This window comes from Talpa occidentalis, unplaced genomic scaffold (assembly GCF_014898055.3).
Source record: "Talpa occidentalis isolate TD23 unplaced genomic scaffold, MPIMG_talOcc4v2.1 talOcc4.4, whole genome shotgun sequence".
In the NCBI taxonomy this organism is placed as follows: Eukaryota; Metazoa; Chordata; class Mammalia; order Eulipotyphla; family Talpidae; genus Talpa; species Talpa occidentalis.
The window spans coordinates 125,883,276-125,910,053 of NW_023604295.1; the positions used below are offsets into that span (position 1 = coordinate 125,883,276).

The window sequence follows — 26,778 nt, forward strand, 5'->3', positions numbered from 1 at the left end:
CCTGTTTTATTGTTTTGAAAAAAATACCTGAATATAGAATTGCTGGATCATTGGAATTTTGTTTTGCTTTGTTTTTTCCCAAAAGAATCACCTGTTTTGAAATTCCATCGTTATTCAATTTCACTAAAATTTGCCCAACAATAAACTTTCCCATTTGCAAAATTTCTTTTGACACTGTTTTAGAAAATAAAACCTGTAAATCCTACTAGTTGGAGCTGCATTTTTTTCTATCATTGATCAGCTGCTTCCACAGGCATGATTAGATTAGGTTTTCTGATGTCTTGAGTTTGCTTTGTTCTTAAAATATGATTGATAAATATTTTGCTATAAATTTTCATGTAACCAACTAATATAATCATTTATAAGCCTGTGACTAATTTTAAATTCCAGAAATGAAAATGCTCCATGGAATCCATTCTCAATGTGTTTATGGATCACAGGAACTCCAGCATCACGAAGTCGGGTAACATACATGAGTCCATCGTCTCTTAAGACATCATATTGACAGGTGATGACGTAGGTCAGAGGTAAACTACGTAACTTCTTGTCATCAGCCAAAAGAGGGGCTGCCCGCACATCAAACAACCCTGGATATTTTACTGCTATTTCAGAACTACCATAAATTGGATTCTTATAAACATGTCCTTTTATATACCTCTCAGGAAGCAAGGAACTCCAATTAACAAACTTGAGTAGATGATGAGATTCCACAGGTACATGTTGATTGGAAAGCATGGCTTTCTCAAGGGATGGATCTGTGGTAAAATATTCTCTCCAGAACCTGACCATCGACGATCTGGACAGAAGAGGAAAATGTGAATTTTCTCTATATGATGGTGAATCTACATCAAGAGGCTGAAGAGCAGGATAAATTAAAGACTGGATCTTGAGTTTGACCTTGACATCTGGATCATCTAGGAGCTGAGAAATAATTAGGATTACTTGCATAAAATATATCACTTTAAAATAATAAATAAATGGAACAAAATAATCTATAGATTACTTTATAATCTCAACAAAATTTAAGTGGCTAACTTTTCAATATACAAAATCAATTTCTAGAACTAGATATTATTTTGTTTTAATTTTAATTAAGATTAATTATTTTAATTTAAGGAAAAGCATCCAAGAAAAGTAAAGGACAGACATAAATATACTACCTTTTTTACAAAGAATGAGGACAAAAAATTGCATACATTTCATCTTTTTCTCTTTTGCTTAATATAAGAGTTTTTAAAAATATACTAGTATACCAATGGACCCAACCATGGAGTGAAAGAATCGTCTAATAGGGATTACTGATTTACTTTGATGCTGAACTGATATACTGTTTTAAGTGACTTGGGCAGACTTTCTGTAAGAAACATTTTATTAAAATCATTCTTTTCCATACCAGGTAAATGTGCTAATATTTGTTAAGAGCAGTGGTCTGCAAGGAGTCCACAAATACAGAATGGGCAAAAAGGGTCATTGATAAGTTAGAATGGAATATTAGAAAATATATTTTATGGGCCTCCCCGGTGGCGCAGCGGTTGAGCGCTGGGTTGCGAAGCTCCCCACGGCCTCTGCGGCGCCAGTTCGATCCCCGGCTGCTCCCCGGCCACAGGAGGAGGGTCCCACATCGCCCAGTGCTTGTATAAACAAACAAATAAATAAATACATGAAAATGGGCCTCCCCGGTGGCGCAGTGGTTGAGCGCTGGGTTGTGAAGCTGCCCGCAGCCTCGGCGGCGCCGGTTCGATCCCCGGCTGCTCCCCGGCCACCGGAGGAGGGTCCCACATGGCGCGCAGACCTCTCCTGCCGCCCGCTGCTCCCCTCAGCAGTGTACTTCGGTCCTTCTGCCTGCTGTGCTCCCCACTCTGGCTCTGGTGAATTCTCTCACCCTCCCGCGCTTCTGACTGTACCCAGTGCATGTATAAACAAAACAAACAAACAAATAAATAAATAAATAAAACATGCCTCTATAAAAAAAAAAAATAAAAAAATAAAAAAATAAAAAAAAAAAGAAAATATATTTTAATTATTTTTTTAAATTGAGGCAACATTGGTTTGCAATGTTGTTTGTATTTTAGAAGCACAGACTCTCCCCCTTTAACTGTTGTTATCATACTGCACACACCACTAAAGCTTCACAGCCCACTCCCCATTTAATCATTGTCCCCCTTTACCTGCATAGTTTAGTTAACATATATAAATGCAGCTTTTTATATGTTTCAAAGTGTACATTATACTTCAGAATGTAAATAACATCTACATTAAAGTGCATCTACATTAAAGTATTATTGAATATACTCCCACATAGTTTGCAAATCATATTTACTCACATTATAACTGTAATGGTCAAAGTAAAGCATTTTGGATACACTGGAGACCTTTTTAAAGATAATAACAGGCTTCCAGATATAAATTTATTCCTGTAACTCTCAAAAACAACTCAACAAATTTGTTAGGAAACATTTTGCCTCAGATGAAGAAATGAGTGAGTACAGAGGCTAAGTAGCCTGGCCAAGATCAAGAAAATCCAAGTTTCTTCATGTCTAATCGAATGCTTTCCTGCTATATTAAGAAACCTACAATAATGATTCCCACAGTGGCCTAGGAAGTTCAAAACTGCTGTCCTACATTGTGGCTGGAACAAAGCCCAAACATAACATTCTTCATTTCTGAGAAAGTTGTCCAGCAGACTCCAGAAGCCAAAACATGTTTTTAACGTAAAAAAATTATAAATATAAGAAACAAAACAACAGTAATTGTACAAAATGTTTTCCATTTGTACTTTATAATTAAAATCAACAAATAAAACACAAACTTTCACACCTATAGGTCAAAAGTAGCTTCCTCTCCAGATAACATTGCTAAATGTGAAAACAGTTCAGACTTTAAATAATCAATAGCAATTTTAATTCCCATTCATAAAAACAAAACCTATTTATAATCTCTTATGGAAAGTGCGTATTATTCTTGAGAGATTAAATTATCCAGCCTTACAAAAGGGAATATTTTGAATATTTTATACTTCTTTATATGCAGCATAGACATCTTTGAATGTGCTGATAATTTTCTAAAAGTAGTGTGATTATTCTGCAACAGGGAAATTTCCCATTGAAAATAACTGGATCTTTCTAAACCACTTATAGGCTGATAAGATCATTATCTGATCTCCCAAATACATGATCTCATCTGACTAGTATAATATTTTACTGAAATATATAAATTTTAAATCACTTATATATCTAGAGAATTGTCATTTTATTATGAAATGAAAAACCTATGACAGGAACAGAGATTGATATTTTGATATTTTAGTCATTTCTTCTGAATATTTTCCTTAATATTTCCAATGACTAAAACCCTTATATTTGCATTTATGTTTAAATATATTTATTTATACACATTTAAACTATAATGTCAAAAGAGATCATCTTTTAGTAAATAGATCTGCTTATAAATAGATTTATTTTTAAACACAGAAATGATGAGCGTCATACCTGTTGGGTTACTGCGGCAGCTAAATTCCCTCCTGCACTATCTCCAGAGACTGCGATTCTTTCGGGGTCCACGCCATATTGTGCAAGAACTTTTGTGCGTAAGAACCATCTTAAGGCATTATATACATCTTCAAATTGAATTGGGAAGTGATATTGAGGTGCTAATCTGTAACTGTGGAGAGAAAACATGATTTTCATGTCATTTATATTTTTACTTTTTATTAAAGCTTACTATCCATGTCAGAAATGTATCTTCAGCACGCAGCGCGTTTAGTTTCCAAAATGAACACAATCATAAAACCAGCACCTGGAACGTGAAATAGACCATTGCTAGCACCCTACAGTCCTGTCTTAACCTCTCTTCCATTTACTTTTCCCAGCCCCTGAAGTATCCACTAACCTGACAAAACCGAATAGGTTCATTTTACCTATTTTATTCCCTAAATAACTGGAACCATAGAGCCAGAATTAAGTTTCTGGTTTTAATTGTTCAACATTATATTTCTGAGCTTCTTCCACATTGCTACATGCTTCTGTCTTCCTGTAGAATACTCCATGGTGTGTAAATACCACCGTTCCTTTATCCATTAAAATGTTGATAGACATTTCAGTTTTTGCAATAAATATTCTAGTACATGATTTTTCATGAACTTATATATAAATTTCTGTGGATATATACCTGTAAATGTTACTCATGATGAGAGAACTATGCATCTATGTTAAACTTACCTGCTATTGTCAAAAGTTTTCCAAAGCAGTTGTACCAAGTTTATTGTCAAACCAGATAGTTATGAAAGTGCTTACCCAACATTTGATGTTTTGTCTTTCTTATTTTAGGTGTAATATTGGGTATCTAGAGGTATATTCTTATCATTTTAATTTATGCTTTCCTTTTCCTGTATTAAATTTTCATTTGTTTATTGGTGATTTGCATATTCTTTTCTATAAACTGTCTTTTTCACTCTTTCCATATATTTCTATAAACTGGTCAGTGTTTATACATTTTGGATGACAGAAAGACCATGTATTTGTGTGTATGTATGCATATATTTTAAATTTTGTATTAACTCTTTTGATAAACATAAGTTCATAGATTTTAATATTTATAAGTTCATAAATTTAATATAACTACTTCATATAGCATAAATTTCACCTATTTAAATCACACAATTCAGTGAAGTTTTAGTACATAGACAGTTGTACAACCATCATCACAATCAACTTTAGAATATTTTCATCACCCCAAGAATAAACTCTATACCCTTTAATAATCACTTCTCATTTCCTTTTGTCACCTGTCCCTACCCCAGCACAAGGCAGCTACTAATCTAGTTTCAATTTTTATAGATTTGCTTTCTCTGGACATATAAAAGGAATCATGAAATAGGTGGCCTTTTATGACTGGTTATTTTCAGTTAGTATAATATTTTCAAGATTTATCCATGTGGTGAGATCCTGTCTTACTGACAAATAGCATTCAATGTGCTATTGTATGGATATTTTATTAATCTATCCATCAGTCAATGGACATTGGATTTTTTTCATGTTTAGGCTTTTATGAATGATATTGCCATGAACTTACAGATTTTTGTGTGGACATGTTTTTATTTACATTGCATATATGCCTCAGATTGAAACTTCTGGTAACTCTATTTTTAACCTTTTGAGGAACTGCCAAAATGTTTTCTAAAATGGCTACATCATTTTACAGTCCCACCAGCAGTATGGTGGATTCCAGTTTCTCCAGGTAATTTCCAACATTTGTTGATATAGGTATATATTTCGTATAGTTATCCTAATGGGTATGAAATGGTATCTCATTGATGTATCTCATTTTGAATGATAATGATATTGGGCATCATTTCATGTACCTATTTGCCATTTTAATTTTATAGTGAAATCATCTAATTTTTATAGTCATTTACTTTTAACATAAATAAAAGCATATCCAAAGGGAAGACCTATGTTTATAAAAAATTTAAAAGCACATTTTGTCTTTTAAGTCTGTATAAATTATTACTAATTTAAATGAATCAAACATAGGTTTCTAAGAATGTTTTTGGCTGGCTTAAGAAAATCATTTTTAAAAAATAAACTAGGAATGCAAAACAGTATAAAATTGGATTTTGTAATTACTTTAAAAAATTTAATTACTACATGACTATGTTATAACTTTCTAGTAGTCATTTAACTTGATAAATGGTCATTGACTGTTATTTCCTAAGTTTTCTTTCATTTTCTGAAGCTTATGTTTCAATAGGTATATATAGTCCTGACACAGGGAGACCCAACAGTTTACTTGAACTTTACTATCCCGAAGTGTTATTTTCAAATTCAGATAATTGTTCTAAATGCTTCTTTATGCTGCTCATTGGCCTTATTATTTTTTTAAATATTTATTTATTTATGCATACAAGAACTGGGGTATAGGCCAGAGGTGTGGAGGCAGAGGTGAAAGGATTCACCAGAGACAGAGTGGGGAACAGAACAGGCAGACTGAGTGAAACACACTGCTGAGGAGAGCAGCAGGAAAGCCAGGAGAGGTCTGCTGCACCATGTGTCCTCGTTTATTTTTTAAAGATGATTTTCTTAAGACAGCAAGTCAAATAACATTCTTAGAAACCTATGTTGATTCATTTAAATTAGTAATAATTTATACAGTCTTAAAAGACAAAATGTACTTTTAGCTCCCTGGTGGGGGATCCAGCTCATGCTGCAGTGGCTGCGGACAGCCTCATATGTTGCGTCTTAACCCCTTGCACCACCAAGGAGGCCTTGGCCTTATTTTTTTAATGCAATAATGAATCTAAATATTTTAGATTAATATTTAGGTATTAGAGACTGAGCAAAGTCCATTTCAGGAATTTCACCACTTTGTCATCACAATGATAACCTGAAATAAGAATTATTTATGAGGGGCCTCCCCGGTGGCGCAGTGGTTGAGCGCTGGGTTGCGAAGCTGCCCACAGCCTCTGCAGCGCCGGTTCTATCCCCGGCCACCAGGCAAGGGTCCCACATGGCGCACAGACCTCTCCTGCAGCCCGCTGCTCCCCTCAGCAGTGTACTTCGTCACTCTGACTATTCTACGCTCCGCTCTGGCTCTGGTGAATTCTTTCACCTTCCGGTACCTCTAACTGTACCCAGTGCTTGTATAAAATAAATAAAAAATCTTAAAAAAAAAAAAAAGAATTATTTATGAGGCAATTTTATAAGTAATCCTCTGAACTGAGGCACGCATTCTTAAAGATTTTGACTTAAATAATGAGAGAAAATCCAGTCCAAATAATTATGTCCACAGCTGTACATTAAGCTTATGTGAAAAAAAATCCTTTATTCTCAGCTCTTTCTTCCTTTATTTGTGGTATGATCACACATCAGCAATAAAGCTGAGAATCCTGGTAAAATCATCTGATCTGAAAACAAATCAACATAGTTCTTACTTGGTTGATATAACGACAGCATCAAGTCTGTCTGCTGTCCATCTTGATAGTAGATCATAATGCTGTAAAGCTGAAATAATGGAATAAAAATAGGATATTAATGAAAACAGACAAAAAAGAACAGGATCTTTCCTTTACAAAATCCTATTGTTTTCATGTTCTGACAATTCTCCACCTGCTCTACTTTAAAATTCTAGAGAAACAACTTTAATGCTGGACTTATCCATAAGAAACCACTTATTCACTACTCAGTATAATTTAAGTCTCATTGAGCCTCCTAATTCCTCCTCACCACTTAGATCTTTGGTGCTTCTAAGCCAGCTTCATTCTCTTGAATGAAGAATACAACTCCCTTACTGGAAGAGAGATTGATAAAGAGGTAAGTCACTTAACCGATATGCTGTCAGTTGAGTGAGCAAATGAGATATAAAGAATTGTGGTAGCACGCCCCCTCGTGGTGCAGGGGTTAAACAGCGCTACCAAGCTATCGCCAGTCACTACAGCCTAAGTTCGATTCCCTGCTGGCTAGGGTGCTGACCCACAAGGTGCAGCAGACCTCTCCTGTTTCGCCTGCTGCTCCCCTCAGCAGTATATTTCAGTAGATCTGCCTGTTCTGCTCCCCACTCTGTCTGGTGAATCCTCTCAATCCCCTGCACCTCTGGCCTACACCCCAGTTCTTGTATGCACAAATAAATAAATCTTGGGGGAAAAAAAAGAATTGTGGTACCATAGAGGACCACCTAAATGTGCATGGGAGAATGTACAAATATCTGAAAATAAGTGGGACAGAACTAAGCTCTCCTAAACACAACACTGGCACTCTTTGATTTATTACTTGCATCCGTACTGCTATCCTAAACATCTATCTAGCTGACATCTGTCTTTGCCTCTTTCATTACTGTCTAGGGGGAAGATTTATGCTATTTTTATCTGTCTCCAAACTTCCTGTCCATATCCAATTCTTTTACCATTGCTCTGAAATTCTTCCTTCAGATTTCCTCTGGGATGTCTTCTATCAGTCAATACTTTTAGCCCATCTATTGCTCTAATGTATCTCTGCTAATTACCTTTATTTTCTTTGCTCTACTAGCTTGGTCATGTGTATCCACATTAAAAGTATTAAGATTAAGTACTCTTACTTAACTCTCATTTCAATTTACTCTTCTCTTGCTTATTCCTTTCACAACTAAACCACTCTAAGACCGATAATCATTTTTACCGCCTCTGCAAATTTCGCATTTTGCTTGCTGAAATGTTTCTATGTGGAAACACCATCAAATCTATCCTCAATATTAACATAAAAATTCAGCATTCAAGATATGTGATTCCATCCTAACTCATTTGACATCTCTACACCATTTAGTACTTATTAATCACTCTTTCTCGAAACTCTCACCTTCATTGGCTTCCGTTTTATTTACATTTTTACCTTCTTGATAATTTCTCATTATTTTGCTCTTGCTTATTCCTCTATCAAACCTTAAGTCTATATCCTTAGGGATCTATCCTCACCCTCTCTGTCATCATATCATCCTATCGAAATAAGAAAATAATATTTTCTCTCCTCTGCATTCCCTCCTTCTGTCCCCTTCTCTTCTCTCTTCTCTCCCTCTCCAGCTCATATTCTTTCATATCAATTAACAAATTTTGCCTAATTTTAATGCTATACCATTTCTTATTTGGACTGATTTTATTTTCCCTTTCTGGAGTTCAGTGTTCTTAATATAGAATCCAATCCAACCTACATTCTCTCAGTTGACCTGCATCCCATTTTAATAGAATATAATGTCTTTAGTAAGTAAACATTGTCCTTCTGCTTAGATACTGCACTCTCTTTTGTCTTCAAGTTGCTTTGTTCTCTGAGCAACATTTTGCTCTTCATTGAAGTTTCAAATACCCCTTTATACACAGGCTTTTCTCATCAATGTGGGTGGAGTTGAGAAGACAAAAGTTTTCTAATATCACAGAAGAAAGCAGAGAGCAGAGTATGCTCTTAGAGTCATTCAAATGAAGAGAAAACTTTTGTCTTCTGATAAAATTTTTACACAATATTCCACTAATAAGAAATTTAAAAAAAAAATAATTCACTTACCAGCACTTCCCAAACACCAGCCACCACCATGGATATAAAATAAACCCCTTCTCAGTGCTTCTGACTTTCTCTTGGGCATAAAGACACGGACAGGAATGTTGTTAAATGTTGTATCAGTCACAGTGACATTTTCATCTGAGGTTGGTGAGACTTCAAGAAAACTCATAAATATCTTAAAGGAATCCATAGAGTTGCTAATTCCCAGTAGTTGGACAAAGTTTGCCTAATAATGAAATCACACATTTCTTAGAATGCACATTCCAAATATCAGAGATTTATGAACACATCAGCATATATCATCCTCTAGTTTGCTCAAATAAAATGAATGAAAGTCTCATCCACAAACTCTCTTTGCTCTCTGAAAGTGGTGGGACTCACAGTGGTTAAAAAAAATGCAGGAGAGCCTTCCCTGGTGGCGCAGCGATTGAGCACTGGGCTGAGAAGCTGCTCACAGCCCCTGCAGTGCCAGTTCCATGCCCAGCCAGCGGCTAGGGTCCCACATTGTGTGCAGACCTCTCCTGCGGCTTGCTGCTCCCCTCAGCAGTGTTTTTCATCGGTCTGCCTGTTCTGTTCCCACTCTGGCTCTGGTGAATTCTCTCACCCTCCCTTGCTTCTGAGTGTACCCAGTGCTTGTATAAATAAATAAATAAATAAATAAATCTTTAAAAAGAAAAAATGCAGGAGCATCCATTTAGTACTTATTCCCCAAGAGTCCTTATTCCTATTAAGCTTTAGGGTTACAAAATGAAAATAAGAAATGCTCATTTCAAGAACCTCAGAGTTACTTGAGAGAGACAGATGAGTAAACTGTTGAAAACTAATACAACAATGTAAATGTTGATATAGAGCTTTGCATGTGGTACTTTGGGAACAGAGTACATCAAGGAATAACAAATGGAAAATCACTTTCAAACAGAAAGTATAATTTTGTCTGAGTCCAACGAGTAAAAGCTATTCTTAATATATGCCCAAACAAATAAAGGGAAAACCCTTACAGGCATAGACATTAGGTTAGCTTCTCTTTGAGGACATTCTTGTTGATACAGGGAGGTATTTTCTGAAGCTGGGTGTGGGGTGGGGGAGTAGATCTGGGTGTGGGTTGGGAGTGAAGTAATGGCGAAGGGAAGAGAGGGACCATCTGTCATCTGCATCCTGTCCCTTCACCCTAGAGCAAGTAATTGTCTTTCGTGCTTTCTGTGTCTCAATCTCAATAATATTAATAATGTACTTATATATATAAAGTTGATATTATCATACTCGAACGTAAGAAAAATGAACCCGGGGAGGTTGCTAAGTAATCCAAAATCATGCTTCTATTAATGACAATTACCAAGATTCAAAATCCAGCAGTTTAGTTCTTGATTTAATGTACATAATATAGTCTTTTAATAACAAATAGATTCTTAAAGATTGCCAGACGTTTGAGGGAAGTCAACCAAACTAACCAAGGATAGCAATCTATATCAACAGAATAATTTAACAATCTATATCCAAGAAAATCAAGAGTAAAAAATCAGGGATGAGAAAATAAATTAAGACTTTTTGAATCTAACTATCCTTTGAGATATCTGAAAATATATTTCATTCAGAAATCATGGGCAGGCTGCAAAAAACAGTTATCAGAGAAGAAGAAAAAATCAAAAATAGAAATGACTATTTAAATAAGTTTAAGGAAGTTAATAACAAGACTCAAAGAAAAATAATCAAGAACTTTTTATAAATTGTAGTACAAAGAGATCAAATATGATAAAAATATTTCTGCTTTCTAAAACTTGTAACTCTGCATTGCACAGGAAACTAAATCAAACTTACTGCCATTACCCCAAAGCACCAGATGATATGACAGCTAACATAAATTGTAACAATCTCTCCATTATTACCAAATATCTCCTGTGATTTCTTGAGCTTATTTATTGCAGCTGAAACCTTTGAACTTGTTGCAGACTCTGCTGGAAAATGTTTGTCCTTTACACTGAGGGTGACAGGTTTCTTTTCATCGTTTGGGTCTCTGACCAGAAGTTTTTCTCTTTGCAACCTTTCTCTGTCCACAGATAGCATCCCTGTCCATGTGATCTGCCCAGAAGCCACTCTTTTTCCCCTGCTTACCTTCTGACAGCGCTTCTAATCTGAATTTATTCACTCATTTGACTCTAACTTGCTCTTTTTCTCCACCACTAGAATGTAAACCCTGGAGGCAGACTCCTTGTGTGCCATTCAGATTTTAAATTGTTTCATCGATGAATAAATGAGAAATATGAGATCACCCTGGGAGTTACAGCAGCCATCTAGTTTAAAGTCTAAAATGAGATTTTTTTTAAATGAAGGGAATAAAATAACCAAAGAAGTAACAGGACAATATCCCAAGGAGCTAAAGAGCTGCGCCTTTCATACAAGCCGGCACCAGAGCCGCTCTCGCAGGCAGCCTCTTGCCGTGACATCTCACGGTCCTTCCCCCTTCCACTTCTGCTTATCATGCCTGCTGTGGCGAACCCTGGACCCAGCACAGCCAGGATGCCTACGAAGTATTTCTTTGAGAACTAATTTACATGTCCTTAACATATACTCTAGATCCCAAAAGGACGGCATAGAAGTCTCTAACAGGGCTGGAATCAAATAATTTGTTGATGAAATTAAATACCAAACCTTATGTAGGATATGATAACTTCACACAGCCACTACTCTCATAACATTAATTCTACCTAAACACAGCATTTTTAATAAAAGCTACATGAATGCCTCTTTGCTTATTCTTCTTGATATTTGTGTGTGTGTGTGTGTGTATCATTGTTCATTTTTTTTACAATGTTGGTTTTTCCTCTTAGGTGTAGTCCCCATAAAATTCCCACCACCATTTCACCTCTGAACCATCACCATAGTCCCTTGTCCTCTTCCTGCCCCATTTTGATCTCTCTCCCTCTCCCTCCTCTGCAAAATGTCTCTGATTTATAGTTGCTTGCTAGTTTTGTTTTTTTATTTATTAATATTATATTTTCCCTGATTCCCTCATTTGGTTCCTCTACATTCCTCCTGTAAGTGAAACCATCTGATATTTTTCTTTTTCCTTCTGACTTATTTCACTGAGCATAATCCCTTTCAGTTCAATTCTTGTTGCTGTGAATGGCATGACTTTATTGCTGAGTAGTATTCCATTGTGTATATGTACCACATCTTCTTGATCCAGTCATCTATTTTTGGGCATTTGGGTTATTTCCATAGCTTACCTATTGTAAATAGTGCTGCAATAAACATAGGGGTGCAGATATCCTTTCAAATTAGTGTTTTTGTGTTCTTTGGGTAGATTCCTAAGAGTGGAATTGCTGGGTACAGTTTTAAAATGGAAACTCAATTTTTAGTAATTTGAGGCACCTCCATACTGCTTTCCATAGTGGTTGGACGAGTTTGCATTCTTACCAGCAGTGCAGGAAAGTTCCTTTTTCTCTACATCCTCTTCAATATTTGTTGTTGCCAGTTTTATTTTAAGGTGTGCCTTTCTACTGGTATAAGGTGTGGTTTTGATTTGCATTTCCCTGATTAAAAGTGATGTTGAAATTTTTTCATATATTTGTTGGCCATTTGCATTTCCTCTTGGGAGAAGTGTCTGTTTAGTTCTTTTGCCCATTTTTTGACTGGAATGTTTACTTTGTTTTTGCTGAGTCATGTGAGTTCTTTGTAGATCTTTGTGATCAGTCCCTTATTGGTTGTATGGAGTCTAAAAATTTTCCTCCAATCAGTAGGGTGTCTCTTTGTTTTGGTTAATGTCTCTTTTGCTGTACAGAAGATTTTTAGTTTGATGTAATCCCAGATGTTTATCTTTTTCTTCACTTTCTTTGCTTTGGGGGATGAGTTTTTAAAGATGTTTCTGAGATGTATGTCATATAGGAGACTTCAACACCTCACTCTCACCAGTGGGCAGATTAATGAGACAAAAAATAAACAAGGACAATATAGCTGTAAATAAAGACCTATACCTCATGGGCTTAACAGACATCTGTAGGACACTGCACCCAAAAAGGTTTGAGCACACATTTTTCTCAAGTGCACCCAGATCATTCTCCGGGATTGATCACATACTGTGCCACAAGAAAAACATCAACAGATACATTAAGATAACAATCATACCAACTATCTTCTCTGATCATAAAGGTATCAAACTAGAAATAAACCATGAAAAGAAAGCAAGGAACCCTCCCACTTCATGGAAATTGAACCCCACACTACTGGAAGACAATTGGATTAATGAGGAGACCAAAGAAGAAATAAAAAAACTACCCTTGTAATGAATGACAATGAGGACACAACTTTCCAGAATGTATGGGACACAGAAAAAGCAGTAGTAAGAGGAAAATATATAGCAGGCCCACATCAAGAAACAAGAAAGAACTCAAGGAAACAACCAACTCTCCCATCTCAAAGAACTAGGAAAAAAAACCCCAAAAGCCATTAAAAGAAAGGAAATAATAAAAATCAAAGCAGAAATAAATAAAACAGAAATGTAAAAAAACTCCAAAAGACCAACAAACCAAAAGTTTGTTCTTCAAAAAAATAAACCAAATAGACAAACCTCTAGCCAGGCCCACAGAGAAAAACTGGGAGAAACCCAAATAAAGAGGATCATAAACAAAAGAGGAGAAATTACAACAGACACAGCAGAAGTCAAAAGAATAATCAAAGATTGCTATGAATATTTATATGCAAACAAGTTCAACAATCTAGAAAAGATTGACAAATTCCTAGAAATATGCAATCATCCAAAGCTAGGTAAAGAAGATATAGAACACCTAAACAAACTAATTCCAAGCAATAAAATTGAAATTGTAATCAAAACTCTCCCCCAAAACAAAGCCCAGGACGAGACCGCCTCACAATAAATTCTACCAAATGTTCAGAAATGAACTAGAGCCTATCCTATACAAACTCTTCTCGATACTTTTAACACAACTCTGACATATGAACTTGAAAGCAAACAAAACAAATAAGCAATATTTCTAAACAGTTAATAGCCAAAAGAGACAGCATTTATTTTAAATTGGAAATCAATCAATAAAAACAAAAGAACAATGAGCAAAATCTTGTAAAATTTACTTTTCCAGCTCCAGTCTTTCAATATGCAGCTCTGATTGAATAAAATTCCAAACTTACCAAATGTCCTATAGTATTCAGATGGGCATTTGTCAACATCATTCTCCATGGCTCCTCAAAATTATCTGGAAGAGGTATATAAACATAATATGCTACGAGGACTCCCAAGATCAGAAGGTACAGTGATTTTCTTCCCATGGTTCAATGCCTATGCTCCTCAAGCTTCAAAAACACAGGAAGTGAACTTTGTTGATACACCAGAATAGTTTACTGAATAGCCAGTTTGCTTGGCGCCACCTGAAAGAGTTATCTTACTTTTTGAATAGAGCTGTTCACTTAGCTTTAAGCCTGGTATTAAAAAAAAAAAAAGGTTTAAATTTCATTCACTCTGCAGGATTAATCACACTAAGTACATGTTCAAGGTTCAATGAGTTATAGGAAACTTGAGAAAGTTCTGTTAGCAACCACAATCTTATTTGCATTCTCCTAGGCAACCATGTATTGAGCAATAATTGGGAGAAAGTCCTTTAACCTAACAAAAGCAGTGTAGAAGCATTATAATAACAACCTTAAGGCAGGTTTTTTAAATGAAGGTAACAAACCAGAATTCACCCAGCAACCTGACTCAATGACACTTCTACTTGTGCACTTGATAGATTTCTGACCTGTACCTGTTTAAACACACTGGTTTCTGGTTTGCACCACTCTCTTTTGGTAATAATAATTAGTGTTTTATTATTTATTAGTAATATTAATTACTAATTATTAGCTTTAGTAATATAAATTATAAGTAATATTAATTAATATTACCTGCTACCATCATTTAGTTCTCTTGAACATTGATGAAATTGACACTATTCAAATATTAAAAACTAGAAGATTGCTGCAAAAAAAAGGTCAATGGACTCAACAAAGGTACACAGCTAATTTTCTTGTTTGCCATGGTAGTTTCTTCTTATTAATAGAGTATCTGTTTCTTGCCTATGGAATTATGTCTTTGCTCACTCTACATACTCTTCAGCACAAGAAAGCCTGGAATTGTATTTGGTTTAGCACCCATTAACTGTATATCTTTATTATCCTGAATTTTTTTTGGCTGATATTATTTAAAATTTGTCTTACTCTGAAATGTAATATTACTACAAACAGTAAAATAACCTGATTATGTTTAAAGCACTATTTATAGTGCTTTCTACTTTAAGTTCATTTACTTGACTTAAGTACTCAACAGTCATAGAAAGCCATCTTTTTGTAATGTTACAATGTTTTGTAGTGTTAAAATGGTTAGGTTCATTTCAATTTGTGGGAATATACTAAATTTAGTTTGATTTTTATAGTAGTGAACAACATGCTTACTACATCTCTGATTATATCCCACTTTCAACACTCTTCTTTGTAATGCTAGGGTTAGATTTCCTCAAAGGGACTTGCTTCCTAATAGCAATGGCATACGAGCTCTGGCATCTTCCTGAACTCCCAACAAGAGCCAAACCACTACCTGCTGAAGACAAAGAAATATATATCAATGTTCTTCATGGACATAAATCAAAATCTTGGACAAAATATTAGCAAATTGCCAATACAGGAAAAGCAAAATGTGCAAGGTATTGCATATCATTGTGGAATTTATCTCTGGAGTGCCAAATTGATTAAACTTTGAAGATTAATGCACAGGATAAACAACATAAATAAAAGAATATGATTATCTCAATATATGCAGCATACATATTAGGCAAAAGTCAACAATCACTTTCTTGTCCTAAAGTCACCAAATAAGATAGATGACAAATCACACAAGAGTAAATTATACAACAGCTGGATCTAATATCAAACAACTAAAAACTGAATATCTCTCCACAAACTTTGAAAAAAAAAAGACAAGTGTTTTTCTTCTCTCAGTTTTTTTCTCTTCAGCATTATAGTGTAACCACATACTGTGATAAGGCAAGAAAGAGACACAAAATGCATCCATATTGTAAAGAACTAATTTAAACTCTTTCTTCATAGATGACATAATTATCCATAAAAAATCACAATTTAGTAAGAAGCTATTACAAATAATAGTGAATTAAACAAGATAAATGCGGAAAAGATAAATATAAAAAAATCGACTTTCTATATACTAGAGATAAGCAATTAGAAAATTTAAATTACAGAAAGGAAAGGTCACAATTCACAGCAACCTCAAGCATGAAATTCTCAGGTATAAAGCATCAACCACCATCATAGATATAAAACAAAACTCTTTTTTCTAAATTTATTTGTTTATTTTCTTACATTGTTCATTTTTGTACGTATTTGATTTTTCCCCTCACGTGTAGTCCCCTAGTTCTCCATCACCACAGCACTGTGATCCATTGCCATGGTCCCTTGTGCTCGTCCCTTCCCTGTATTGACCCCTCCCTTGCTGTATGCCTCAGATCTAACATCGGCTGGCAAGTTTTGGTTTTGTCTTTTTTTTTGACCTTTTGTTTGAATTTTCTATATTCCACATATAAGTGAAACCATCCAATATTTATCTTTTTCCTTCTGACTTATTTCATTCAGCATAATCCCATCCAGCTTTAACCATGTTGCCACAAATGTCATGAGCTTATCTTTTTTGATCAATGAATAATATTCCATTCCACAAATTTTGGCTCTAGCTATCTATTTTGGAGCATTTGGGTTGTTTCCAAATCTTGGCTATTGTAAATAGTGCTGCAATAAACATAAGGGTGCAGGTTTCCTTTTAAAATACTATTTTTGTGTTCTTTGGGTAGATTCTTAGCAGTAGAATTGCCGGGTCATATAGTAGATCCATATTTAGTGTTTTGAGGACCCTCCATATAGTTTTCCAATTAAAAAATTAATTTTTCTTTTAATTGAAGATAAAAGTTATAGAATGCATAAATGCAGTTTTTTGTACAACCTCCGCAAGTTCAATATGTCAGAGAAAACATTAAAATTCCTTTGTATAAATGTACATTTAAAATTTAATTCAGGGCCTCCCCAGTGGCACAGCGGTTGAGCGCTGGGCTGCAAAGCTGCCCTGCAGCCTCTGCAGCGCCGGTTCCATCCCCGGCCACCGGTGAGGGTCCCACATGGCGCGCAGACCTCTCCTGCCGCCAGCTGCTCCCCTCAGCAGTGTACTTTGTCAGCCTGCCTGTTCTGTTCCCTGCTCTGGCTCTGGTGAATTCTCTCACCCTCCCGGCTTCTGACTGTACCCAGTGCTTGTATAAATAAATAAATAAATCTTTAAAAAAAAAAATTGAATTCAGCTTACATGTAACTGATTTGTATGAAGAATCAAAATACTTTTAGAAAAATTGTTGCACAAGAATAGCCAGCTCTAGATGTACTGAAATTCATCTTTTGGAATAATTGATCAGATTATTATATATTATTATATATATTATTATATATTATTATATATCAGATTATTATATCAGATTATTATATTACTATATATCACAACACCATCACAATATATAGCAGAAGCATCCACAGAATTATCCTTCACAAAATTAATGATCATTAAAAATTAATTGTGATCCTGTGTTTGCCAAGAGCAACTGATTTCACTTTCTATTATATGAACTGAAAATGGAAATGCTAAATGTATGGATTTTGATGACCTAATCAATTAATATACAGAAAAGCAAGTCAGAAAAAAATTCATAAACATTTTTATGATCAAAGCATCATATTAATAGATTGCTATATATTGCATTATATAAAGCTGTATCAGCATGTATTTTTGCAATTTGTTACATTATGTTGTTATTCATGTGTAACTATTGCTTCTATTATATTTCATCAGTAATAAAATGCTTTTAAAGGAAAATAAACTTGTACTATTTTTAACTGAACTTTTGAAGGGGAGTCCCTCATTTTTATTTTGAATTGGGCCCCACAAATTATGTAGCCAATACTGATGTCCACTTTGATATACATATCTTAGATGGCACAGTGCACAGATGAGGGGCTAGACTATAATTTTGCATCCATAATGGAGCATATGCCAGCCCATACCATGAGCTCACCAGTGCACCTACAAAAATCACAACAGAACTGGCAGTTATAAATGTTAAAAACATATGATACTTTCTTAGCCTTTTGCAAACATTCCCAGACTTAGTAATAGCAGCTGTATGACTCAGGTTAAAGGGCTATCTGTGGGAGAGAAACTTCTGTTTCCGGAGGGAGCCTGAAAGTCATGTACAAGGGCTCTCTGATAAATAGTTTTAGAGTTGCATAGGAAATTCACAAACTGGCACCTTACCAATCCTTGCAACAATGGCTAGTACTTCCAGTGAGAAATGCTAGAGTGTGATGTCAAGAAACTGCCATATTTGAATGGCTACGATGATATGCTACATTGATTTACAATTGGTTTAATTCTTGTTTAGCAAGTATAATGCTTTTTTAAGCAATAAAGATAGGTTTTTCTGGTCCTCTGTCTCCCAATATTTAATAACAATATAATTCATAATTTATACATTTTGGTCAGGTTCTTTTAATGAGATCAAGTACACAAAATTTCTTGCATTTCTATTCAATTTGAATTATTCAGTGTCCATAGTGCCAGTGATACTAAAATCTAATATTCCAAGTTTGTGAGTGGATTCCAGGATTTTTGGAAAGGAATATATTAGTGGAAAGCTCAGATGAACTTGGCAAGAATCAAATATATCCAAACTAGAATATTTTCCCAAGCTCTTGATAAGAAACTTGATTTGCTCGTGAAAACATAATTAATGATAAGATTTTGTTTGCCATTTCAGTTCCAAAACTATTTCCTTAAGCAATTTTAGGATCTTTATCACAATGGAAAGTTTGGAAGTCACAGACATTCTTCCACTTGGATAAATATTCCTTTACATGCAGGTAAGTCATTAAATATACAGAAAAACTCCAGGATTTGGGTTCATGATGAATCGCTCTGAGTTTTCTAATTCTGAGTATGTTCATGGGGATTGAAATCTTGTTTTAATTTTGGCCACATAATGTGCAATTAATTTTAATTATTATTAAATTACTGTAGGGCCTCCCTAGTGGCCTAGGGGTTAAGTCTCAGCGGTACCACTGCTAGGACTTGAGTTCTATCCTTGGCCAGCGAGTTAATCCATATATGGTACAGAAGACCACTCCTGTCTCCCCTGCTGCTCCCCTTAGCAGTATATTTCAATAAATCTGCCTGTTACGCTCCCCGCTCTGTCTCTGGCCTATACCCCAGTTCTTCTTTGCAAAAAAATAATGCTGTATACTACAACATTGTTGCATATTATAGTATATATATATAGCATATATATAGTACATGTATAATAATGTATATTATTTATGCTATATATTATATCATATATATGGGAGATAGAGGTTATATATTGTAGTAAGAGGTTAGAGGAAAAAAATTTGTTCAGGTTACCAATGAAGTAGTTATAATGTTATAGAGCAGCCCCGATTTTGAACGGGTTCCTGGCTGTGGGTCCTCACCCGAGTGCTTAAAAGGGACTTATTAATACTCTACTACAGGCACACACAAAAGGTTAATAAAAGGTTTATTTACAAGGGAAAAGGAAAATGTACAACTCAGGGAGAAAATAGGGAAATAAAGTCTTTAATGCATCCTACCGGATCCGCCGACCTGGAAACCCAAAGGCACTCTCAGAGCTGGCCCGAGCTGCAAGCTGGCGGAGAGCCAAAATGGGGGAACCCCCAAAGCCCACGTGTCTGCCTTTATATCAACCTGGCTGCTTAACCCCACCATCAGGTCCCAGATACCTTCCCTTTGTGGTGATGGGATTTGGAGTTCCCAGTGTCTTTGGCTTTGGCCTGGGGTGGGGGTGGAGTCCACAAAGCCTGTATGGAATTAGCTTTAGGACATCCTTTCCCCCTAACAATTATAAAGATAGTAGAAAGGCTCTCTATCATTGCCACTCAATTTTTATTAAGCATTCTACTCAGTAAATCTACGGTATGTTTTAATAACAAAATATGCTTATTGCATATACTGCAGATCCAATATTAATGCTTAATATCATAGTAAACTACAGAAAAGCTCAAACATATGACTTGTGAATTTTGTATGAAATTTAAAAATTACACATAAGAAGAAATAAAACAAAAGCAATGTCTTTTTTTAACTTTATTGACATTAGAATCAATCATTTTCAAATTATAATCTGAATGCCTCCTTGTTCATTGTTCAGTGATCTATGTTGAGATTACTCAGAGGCAAAATAAGAAGCCAGTAGAATTTGACAATAGAAAAAAAAAGGATATGGAGAACTCAAAATAAACTAGAAACCTTCTTAGAAGGCCTGTCTCCCTTGCTTATTAAGTATTTTCTCTTTTTAAAATTTCTTTTTTTTTAAAGATTTCTTTATTTATGCATACAAGAACTGGGGTGTAAGCCAGCGGTGTGGGGCGGGGTGAGAGGATTCACCAGAGGCAGATCAGGGAACAGAACAGGCAGATCTACTGAAATACTGCTGAGGGGAGCAGCAGGTAAGACAGAAGAGGACTGCTGTGCCATGTGGTTCAGCTTCCTGCCTGGTCTGGGATTACTCTTGCTGCAGTGGCTGGCAAGAGGTTGATAGCACTATCTTTAACCCCTGAGCCACCAGGGAAGCCCCTCTTTTTAAAATTTCTTTTAAGATTTTTTTTTTTTTATTGAGGTAACATTGGTTTACCTCACTGTTTGTGCTTTAAAAGTATAAAGCCTCCCCTTTCAGTTGTTGTCATACTGTCCCCACCACCAAGACACCCATTCTTAACAAATATGTTGTTGTTTTTAAAAGAGCATTATTTTCCATGGTTCCCCGACATTATCTGGGATGGATATGTAGCTGTAATATGCTATGAGGATTTCCAATACAGAAGGTAAAAAGATGTTTTCAATTTTATAACTCTTCAGTTTCTTTGGCAAAACAGTATAATAATTTGCAGTTCAATACAATTTATATCAACACCTGACTAAATAGAAATTAGGCAAGCATCCCACAGAATCATAATCTAAATTCCCAGCCAGTTTCCTCAATATCAAACCAGTTTGTCATGTGCAGGAATCAAGGAATGGCACTGCTGATAATAACTCAATACCCATGTTATTGTGTAAATGAATTTTCACATTCTCTCAAGTTATGTGACATTTGTCTTCATTACTACATCATCAGATAGTCACTGGACAAATATTTGTGGAATATCAATTTGAAGAAAGTATGATATTCTCAAAAATTTTGGAGGATACAATAAATACACATTTTCTCCTAAAAAAAGATAAAGAAATCCACAGAAAAATTTGATATATTTCTGGGCCTCCCTTGTGGTGCAAGCAGTTGGGCACAGCACTGTGAAACTATCCGCAGCCTTTGCTGTGCCGGTTTGATCCCCCCCCCACCCCCCCCCCCCCCCCCCCCGCGCCTCAGAGCAACCCACATGGTGAGCAGACCTCTCCTGTCTCGCCTGCTGCACCCCTCAGCAGTGTGTTTCATCAGTCTGCCTGCTCTGTTCCCTGCTCTGTCTCTGGTGAATCTTCTCACCCTAGCGCACATCTGGCCTGTACCCCAGCTTTTGTATAAATAAAATAAATCTTTAAATAAAAAACTTAAAAAAATTTGATATATTTTCAATGATATACCTTCAGCTTTATTATATCTTTAATAAAGCCAAATAATTACATGCAAATCAAATATCTTAATCACTAAGTAGCAAATGGAGTGTTTGGAGTGAATAATGGAAATCTTTGCAAAGGTAACTAAATTTATTAAGACTTTAAAAAGTCCGTTGTTCATAGGCGAAACACTATATGACATGCACCTCAAAAATATCTTTACAGACACATCACCCAAAGTAGTGATAGTGAAGGCAAAGATAAACAACTGGGACTACATCAAATTAAAGAGCTTCTGCACAGCAAAAGAGACAATAACCAAAACAAAGAGAAACCCCACCAACTGGGAGAACATTTTTGCGCACAACACTAATGATAAAGGACTGATCACAAAAATCTGCAAAGAGCTGATGAGACTCAACAACAACAAAGAAAATAATCCAGTCAAAAAATGGGCAGAAGAGCTAAAAAGAAACTTCTCCAAAGAGAAAATGCAAATGGCCAACAGGCATATGAAAAAATGTTCAACATCACTTGTAATCAGGAAAATGCAAATCAAAACTACCATGAGATACCATCTTACACCAGTGAAAATGGCACATATTAAAAAAACTAGCAACAACAAATGTTGGCGAGGTTGTGGAGAAAAAGGAACTCTCCTACACTGTTGGTGGGAGTGCAAACTGGTCCAACCACTATGGAAAGCTGTGTGGAGATTCCTCAACCTATTAAAGATAGAGCTTCCATATGCTCCAGCAATTCCACTCCTAGGTATTTATCCAAAGGACACAGTCATTAATTCAAAAGGGCACCTGCACCCCTATGTTTATAGCAGCACTGTTTACAATAGCTAAGCTGTGGAAACAACCCAAACCCCAAAAATAGATGACTGGATCAAGAAGATGTGGTACATATACACCATGGAATATTACTCATCATTCAAAAAAGATAAACACATGCAATTTGCAGCAACATGGATTGAGCTGGAAGGGATCATGCTCAGTGAAATAAGCCAGAAAAAAAAGAAAAATACCGGATGGTCTCACTCATAGTAGGAATTTAGAAAACCTAAATAAGGGACCAGGAAAAAAACTAATTGCAATAGGGACCAGGAAAAAGACTAATTGCAATAAAGTAAAAATCAAAATCAACAAGCAACTATAGACCAGAGACACACTATGGTGGGGGGTGGGGGGAGAAGTGATTAGAGTCAGAATAAGAGGGGTGGGAATTGTATGGGGAATATAACCAAAATGAAAATGCATACATTGTGCAAAAAAAAAAAAATTATGTAAGAATTACATAAAATAAAAAAAAAAGGCCCGTTGTTCAGTAGACTGGAGAAAGAGAAAGGAGAAAGGACTTTGTAAAATAAAGGACTTTGAGGTAGACTTTGTAAGCCCCATTTTAAGGTGTATTTCTCAGGTTAATTTATAACTTCTTTTTCTTTGATATTCTGTCTTGGTTAATATATAACCTTGATGACGGTTGTTAAATAACTCCACTGAATTCTATGAGAGACGAAAATGTCTAGATGTATGTATCTTTAAGCTGATTTTTCTGACTTGAATGAAAGATTTTTTTTGAAGATTCTATTTTTTAGAAAAGCAAGATGAAGAATTGGATAACTGTTGTTTCCTGGATTGTCAAAGAAATTCCTGCAGAGGGTGAGTGGTATAAAAGACAAAACTTCAACTAATAGCAGCATTTGCCCAGAAGAGAAACAAAACTTCATGCTGAGTTTCAGTACAACACTTTTGACACAATGCTTTCAGAAAACCATGGACTTTAAGAGACCCTGTTAATTCTGAATTGAATCTAACTGAAGATGTGTCCTCACTAGTGATCAATGGAGCTTGTTTTTGATCAATTGTCGAGAGACATTTGGGTTCATTTACACTATGTGGAAAGCTGGGTTTTGGAAAGCTGGGTTTCAGTTCTGAAATAGCACAACCTTTGTGGACTGTGCACCTTCACTTTCTTGTGTTTAAAAGTGATATGGAAACAAGCCAAATGCCCCAAAATAGATGACTGCATCAAGAAGACGTATACTTACATATACAGTGGAATACTATTGAGCAATCAAGAAAGATAAACTCATGCCATTGGGAACAACATGAATGGAACTAGAAGGAATCATGCTCAGTGAAATAAGCCAGAAGGAAAAAGAAAAATATTGAATGGTTTCACTTATAGGAGGTATATAGGGGAATCAAATAAGAGATCTGGAAAAAAATAATAATAAAACAAACTACCAGGCAACCATAAATCAGAGACATTCTTTGAGAGAGGGGGAGGAACAGGGAAAGAAGAACACAAGGGATTATGGTGATGGTTTGCAGGTGAATTGGTGGGAATTTTACGGGGAATACACAATGATGTAAAATATAAATTAAAAAATAAAATAAATAAAAGTGTCTGCTTTCATTCTCAGCAGAAGCCTCAATGATTTTCTTATCTGGTATGTGTACTCTGCCTGACAAGTTAACTCAACATTAAAAAGACAACAACAAACAAATGTATAGTCTTTGTATTATTATTTGACAGTAGGAAGAAAACAATAGATGGAAATAAGTGGCAGTTTAAGACCCCAGGAAAAAAATGCTAGCTTATTTATCACATTTTTTTCTTCTTTCTTTTCCTTTCTTCCTCACCTTTCTTCCTTACCCTTTCTTTTTTCTTTTGCCTTGTTCAACAGCATCTTTCAAAGTATGCTCCAAGTAATTTATTTTTTGTTCCCTTCAAGGTTTTTATTTTTTTTTTTTGCCTTTTTGGGGAGTTTATTTTACTAGTTTCTTGAAAGATAGCTCATTCACTAGTTTGGTTTCTTTTTAATTAAAAATATTTAAAGCTACAGATATTTCCTGAGTCTAGCTTTAGCTTAAGCTCATTTTACAAAATGATTTGTCACTTTCATTAATTTTTAACGCTCATTAATTTTCACTTTGCTTAGGAAATTCTTATAAAATTGTTGCTTATGAGCCTCCCCTGGTGGTGCAACAGTTGAGTGCTGGGCTGCAAAGCTGCCCACAGTTCTGCAGCACCAGTTCGATCCCCCGGCCGCTGGCAAGGGCCCCACATGGCACGCAGACCTCTCCTGCCACGCCCGCTGCTCCCCTCAGCAGTGTATTTCAGTCCATCTGCCTGTTCTGTTCCCTGCTCTGGCTCTGGTGAATTCACTCACCCGCCCACGCTTCTGACTGTACCCAGTGCTTGTATAAATAAATAAATAAATCTCGAAAAATAAAATAAAATAAAATAAAATTGTTACTTAACTTTTTCCTCCAAGAGAAAGGTTAGACTAGATCATCACTTTGCAAATCTTTACCAGAGGTGGAGCAATCAGGAAGAAAAAACAGGCGGAAAGTTCCATGATTAACTGTATCATATATACCAGTTTAGCAGGTTTCTTTCTCTTCATTTTTCTTTAAACAGGAAAAAAAAAAAATGCATTGTTGGCTGTTAGAAAGAAACATCAAACCTTGAAAACAAGGCTATTAAGCAGAATTAATTTAGTGCAAACTGTTCTGTCAAACATAAGTTAAAGCCAATTGCTTTGATGTGTTAAACTTTGCAGTACAGATCCTGAATCGGAATCGGTGACATTACACATGTCCACATCAGTCATTGTGGAATTGACTTTTCATTATACAGTAGTACAATAAATCCCCTTATTTTAAATTGTGTTAATATAGGTCTTCTGTAATTTGCATCTGAATAAGCACTGTGGAACACATAAATTTTTGAGCTGAAAATTTCATGTTCTTTGCACTGATACTCAGAAGTAGAATCACTTTAATGTATGATATTTCCATTTCTAGTATTTTAATCTAAGTCCAGGACATTTTTCAAAATGATTTCACCAATTTACATTCCCACCAGCTATGGATGGAGGGTCCTCTTTCTCCACATTCTCTCCACCAATTTGTTAATCTGTTTGATGTATGCCATTCTCGTGGGAGTGAAATGATCTCATGTGATTTCAATTTACATGTTCCTTGCTAGAAGTGATGACAAGCAATTTTCCATGTATTTTTTTTTTTGGTTTTATATAACTGCTTTTGAAATTTAGCTATTCATACTACCTACTCCTCGTATTAGCTAAGTTGTTTGGGATTTTTTTGTCCTTATGAATATTTGCATATTCGTTTGCATGCCTTGGCTTTTCATGTGTGATGAATGAATATCTTCTCCCATTTAGTCAGATCTGTTTTTAATATGATAATATTTTCTTTGCTGTGTAGGTTTTTCATTTCAGTTAGTACCAATCATTTATTTTTGCTTTTATTTCCCTTGCCACAGGGGTCTAAGGACTAATTCTCAAAGATGTCTCTATCATAGACATCATGGAATATATCACCAAAGTTTTCTTCTATTTTGTTGTTGCTTGTCTTATATCTAAGTCTTAATCCATTTTAAATTTGCTTTTGCCTATGGAGCAGAAGAGTGATTCAACTTCATTCTTATACATGTGCCCCTCCAGTTTTCCCAGCACCATTTTTAAAAAGTCTCCTTTCTCCATTGTGTGATTGTGCCTCCTTGTCATGATTAGGTATTGATATGTGCATGGATCTATTTCTGGACTTCTGATTTTGTTCTGCTTATCCATGTGTCCATTTCTTATTCCAATACCATATTTTTCAATAGCTGTTGCTTTACAATGCAGTTTAAAATCAAGTAGTACTATGCTTCCATTTTTCCTATTTTTTTCTCAGAATTGCCTTAGCTATTTAAGATGTTTTATGCTTCCATATAAATTTTAAGTTTTTTCTCCTTCTATTCTCTGGGAGAATATCATTGGAATTTTAACGGGAATTGCATTAAATCTATGCTTGGCTTTTGGTGATATAATCACTATGACTATGCTACTTTTCCTCATCCATGATCATGGAGTATCTTTTCATTTCTTTTGTCTTGTTCTATATATTTTAATGTGTCTTATAATTTTCCTTGCATAAATATTTCATCTTCTTGATTAGTTTCTAAGTATTTAATTTGTTTTGATGCAATTATAAATGGAAGTATTTTCTTAATTTTTTTCTCTTCTTACTCATTTATATAAAGTAGTTAATTTAAAGAACATTG

At 35.3% G+C, this 26,778-nt stretch overlaps 1 protein-coding gene across 2 annotated transcripts; it reads right to left on the bottom strand.

Annotated features, from left to right (window-relative positions):
- On the bottom strand, positions 1-25,084 carry AADAC (arylacetamide deacetylase). Of its 2 annotated transcripts, XM_037524712.2 has the most exons (7): positions 24,970-25,084; positions 15,456-15,597; positions 14,160-14,447; positions 9,021-9,243; positions 6,929-6,998; positions 3,489-3,660; positions 1-921 (listed from the first exon to the last, which is right to left on the bottom strand). In XM_037524712.2, exons 3-7 carry the CDS (start codon positions 14,295-14,297, stop codon positions 325-327), a joined length of 1,200 nt encoding a protein of 399 aa, XP_037380609.1. In that variant the 5' UTR covers positions 14,298-14,447; positions 15,456-15,597; positions 24,970-25,084; the 3' UTR covers positions 1-324. The 2 variants fall into 2 exon arrangements, with proteins under 2 accessions (XP_037380609.1, XP_037380610.1); XM_037524713.2 differs by lacking the exons at positions 15,456-15,597; positions 24,970-25,084 and having other exon boundaries at positions 14,160-14,669.
- Between the last annotated feature and the right edge of the window lie 1,694 nt (positions 25,085-26,778).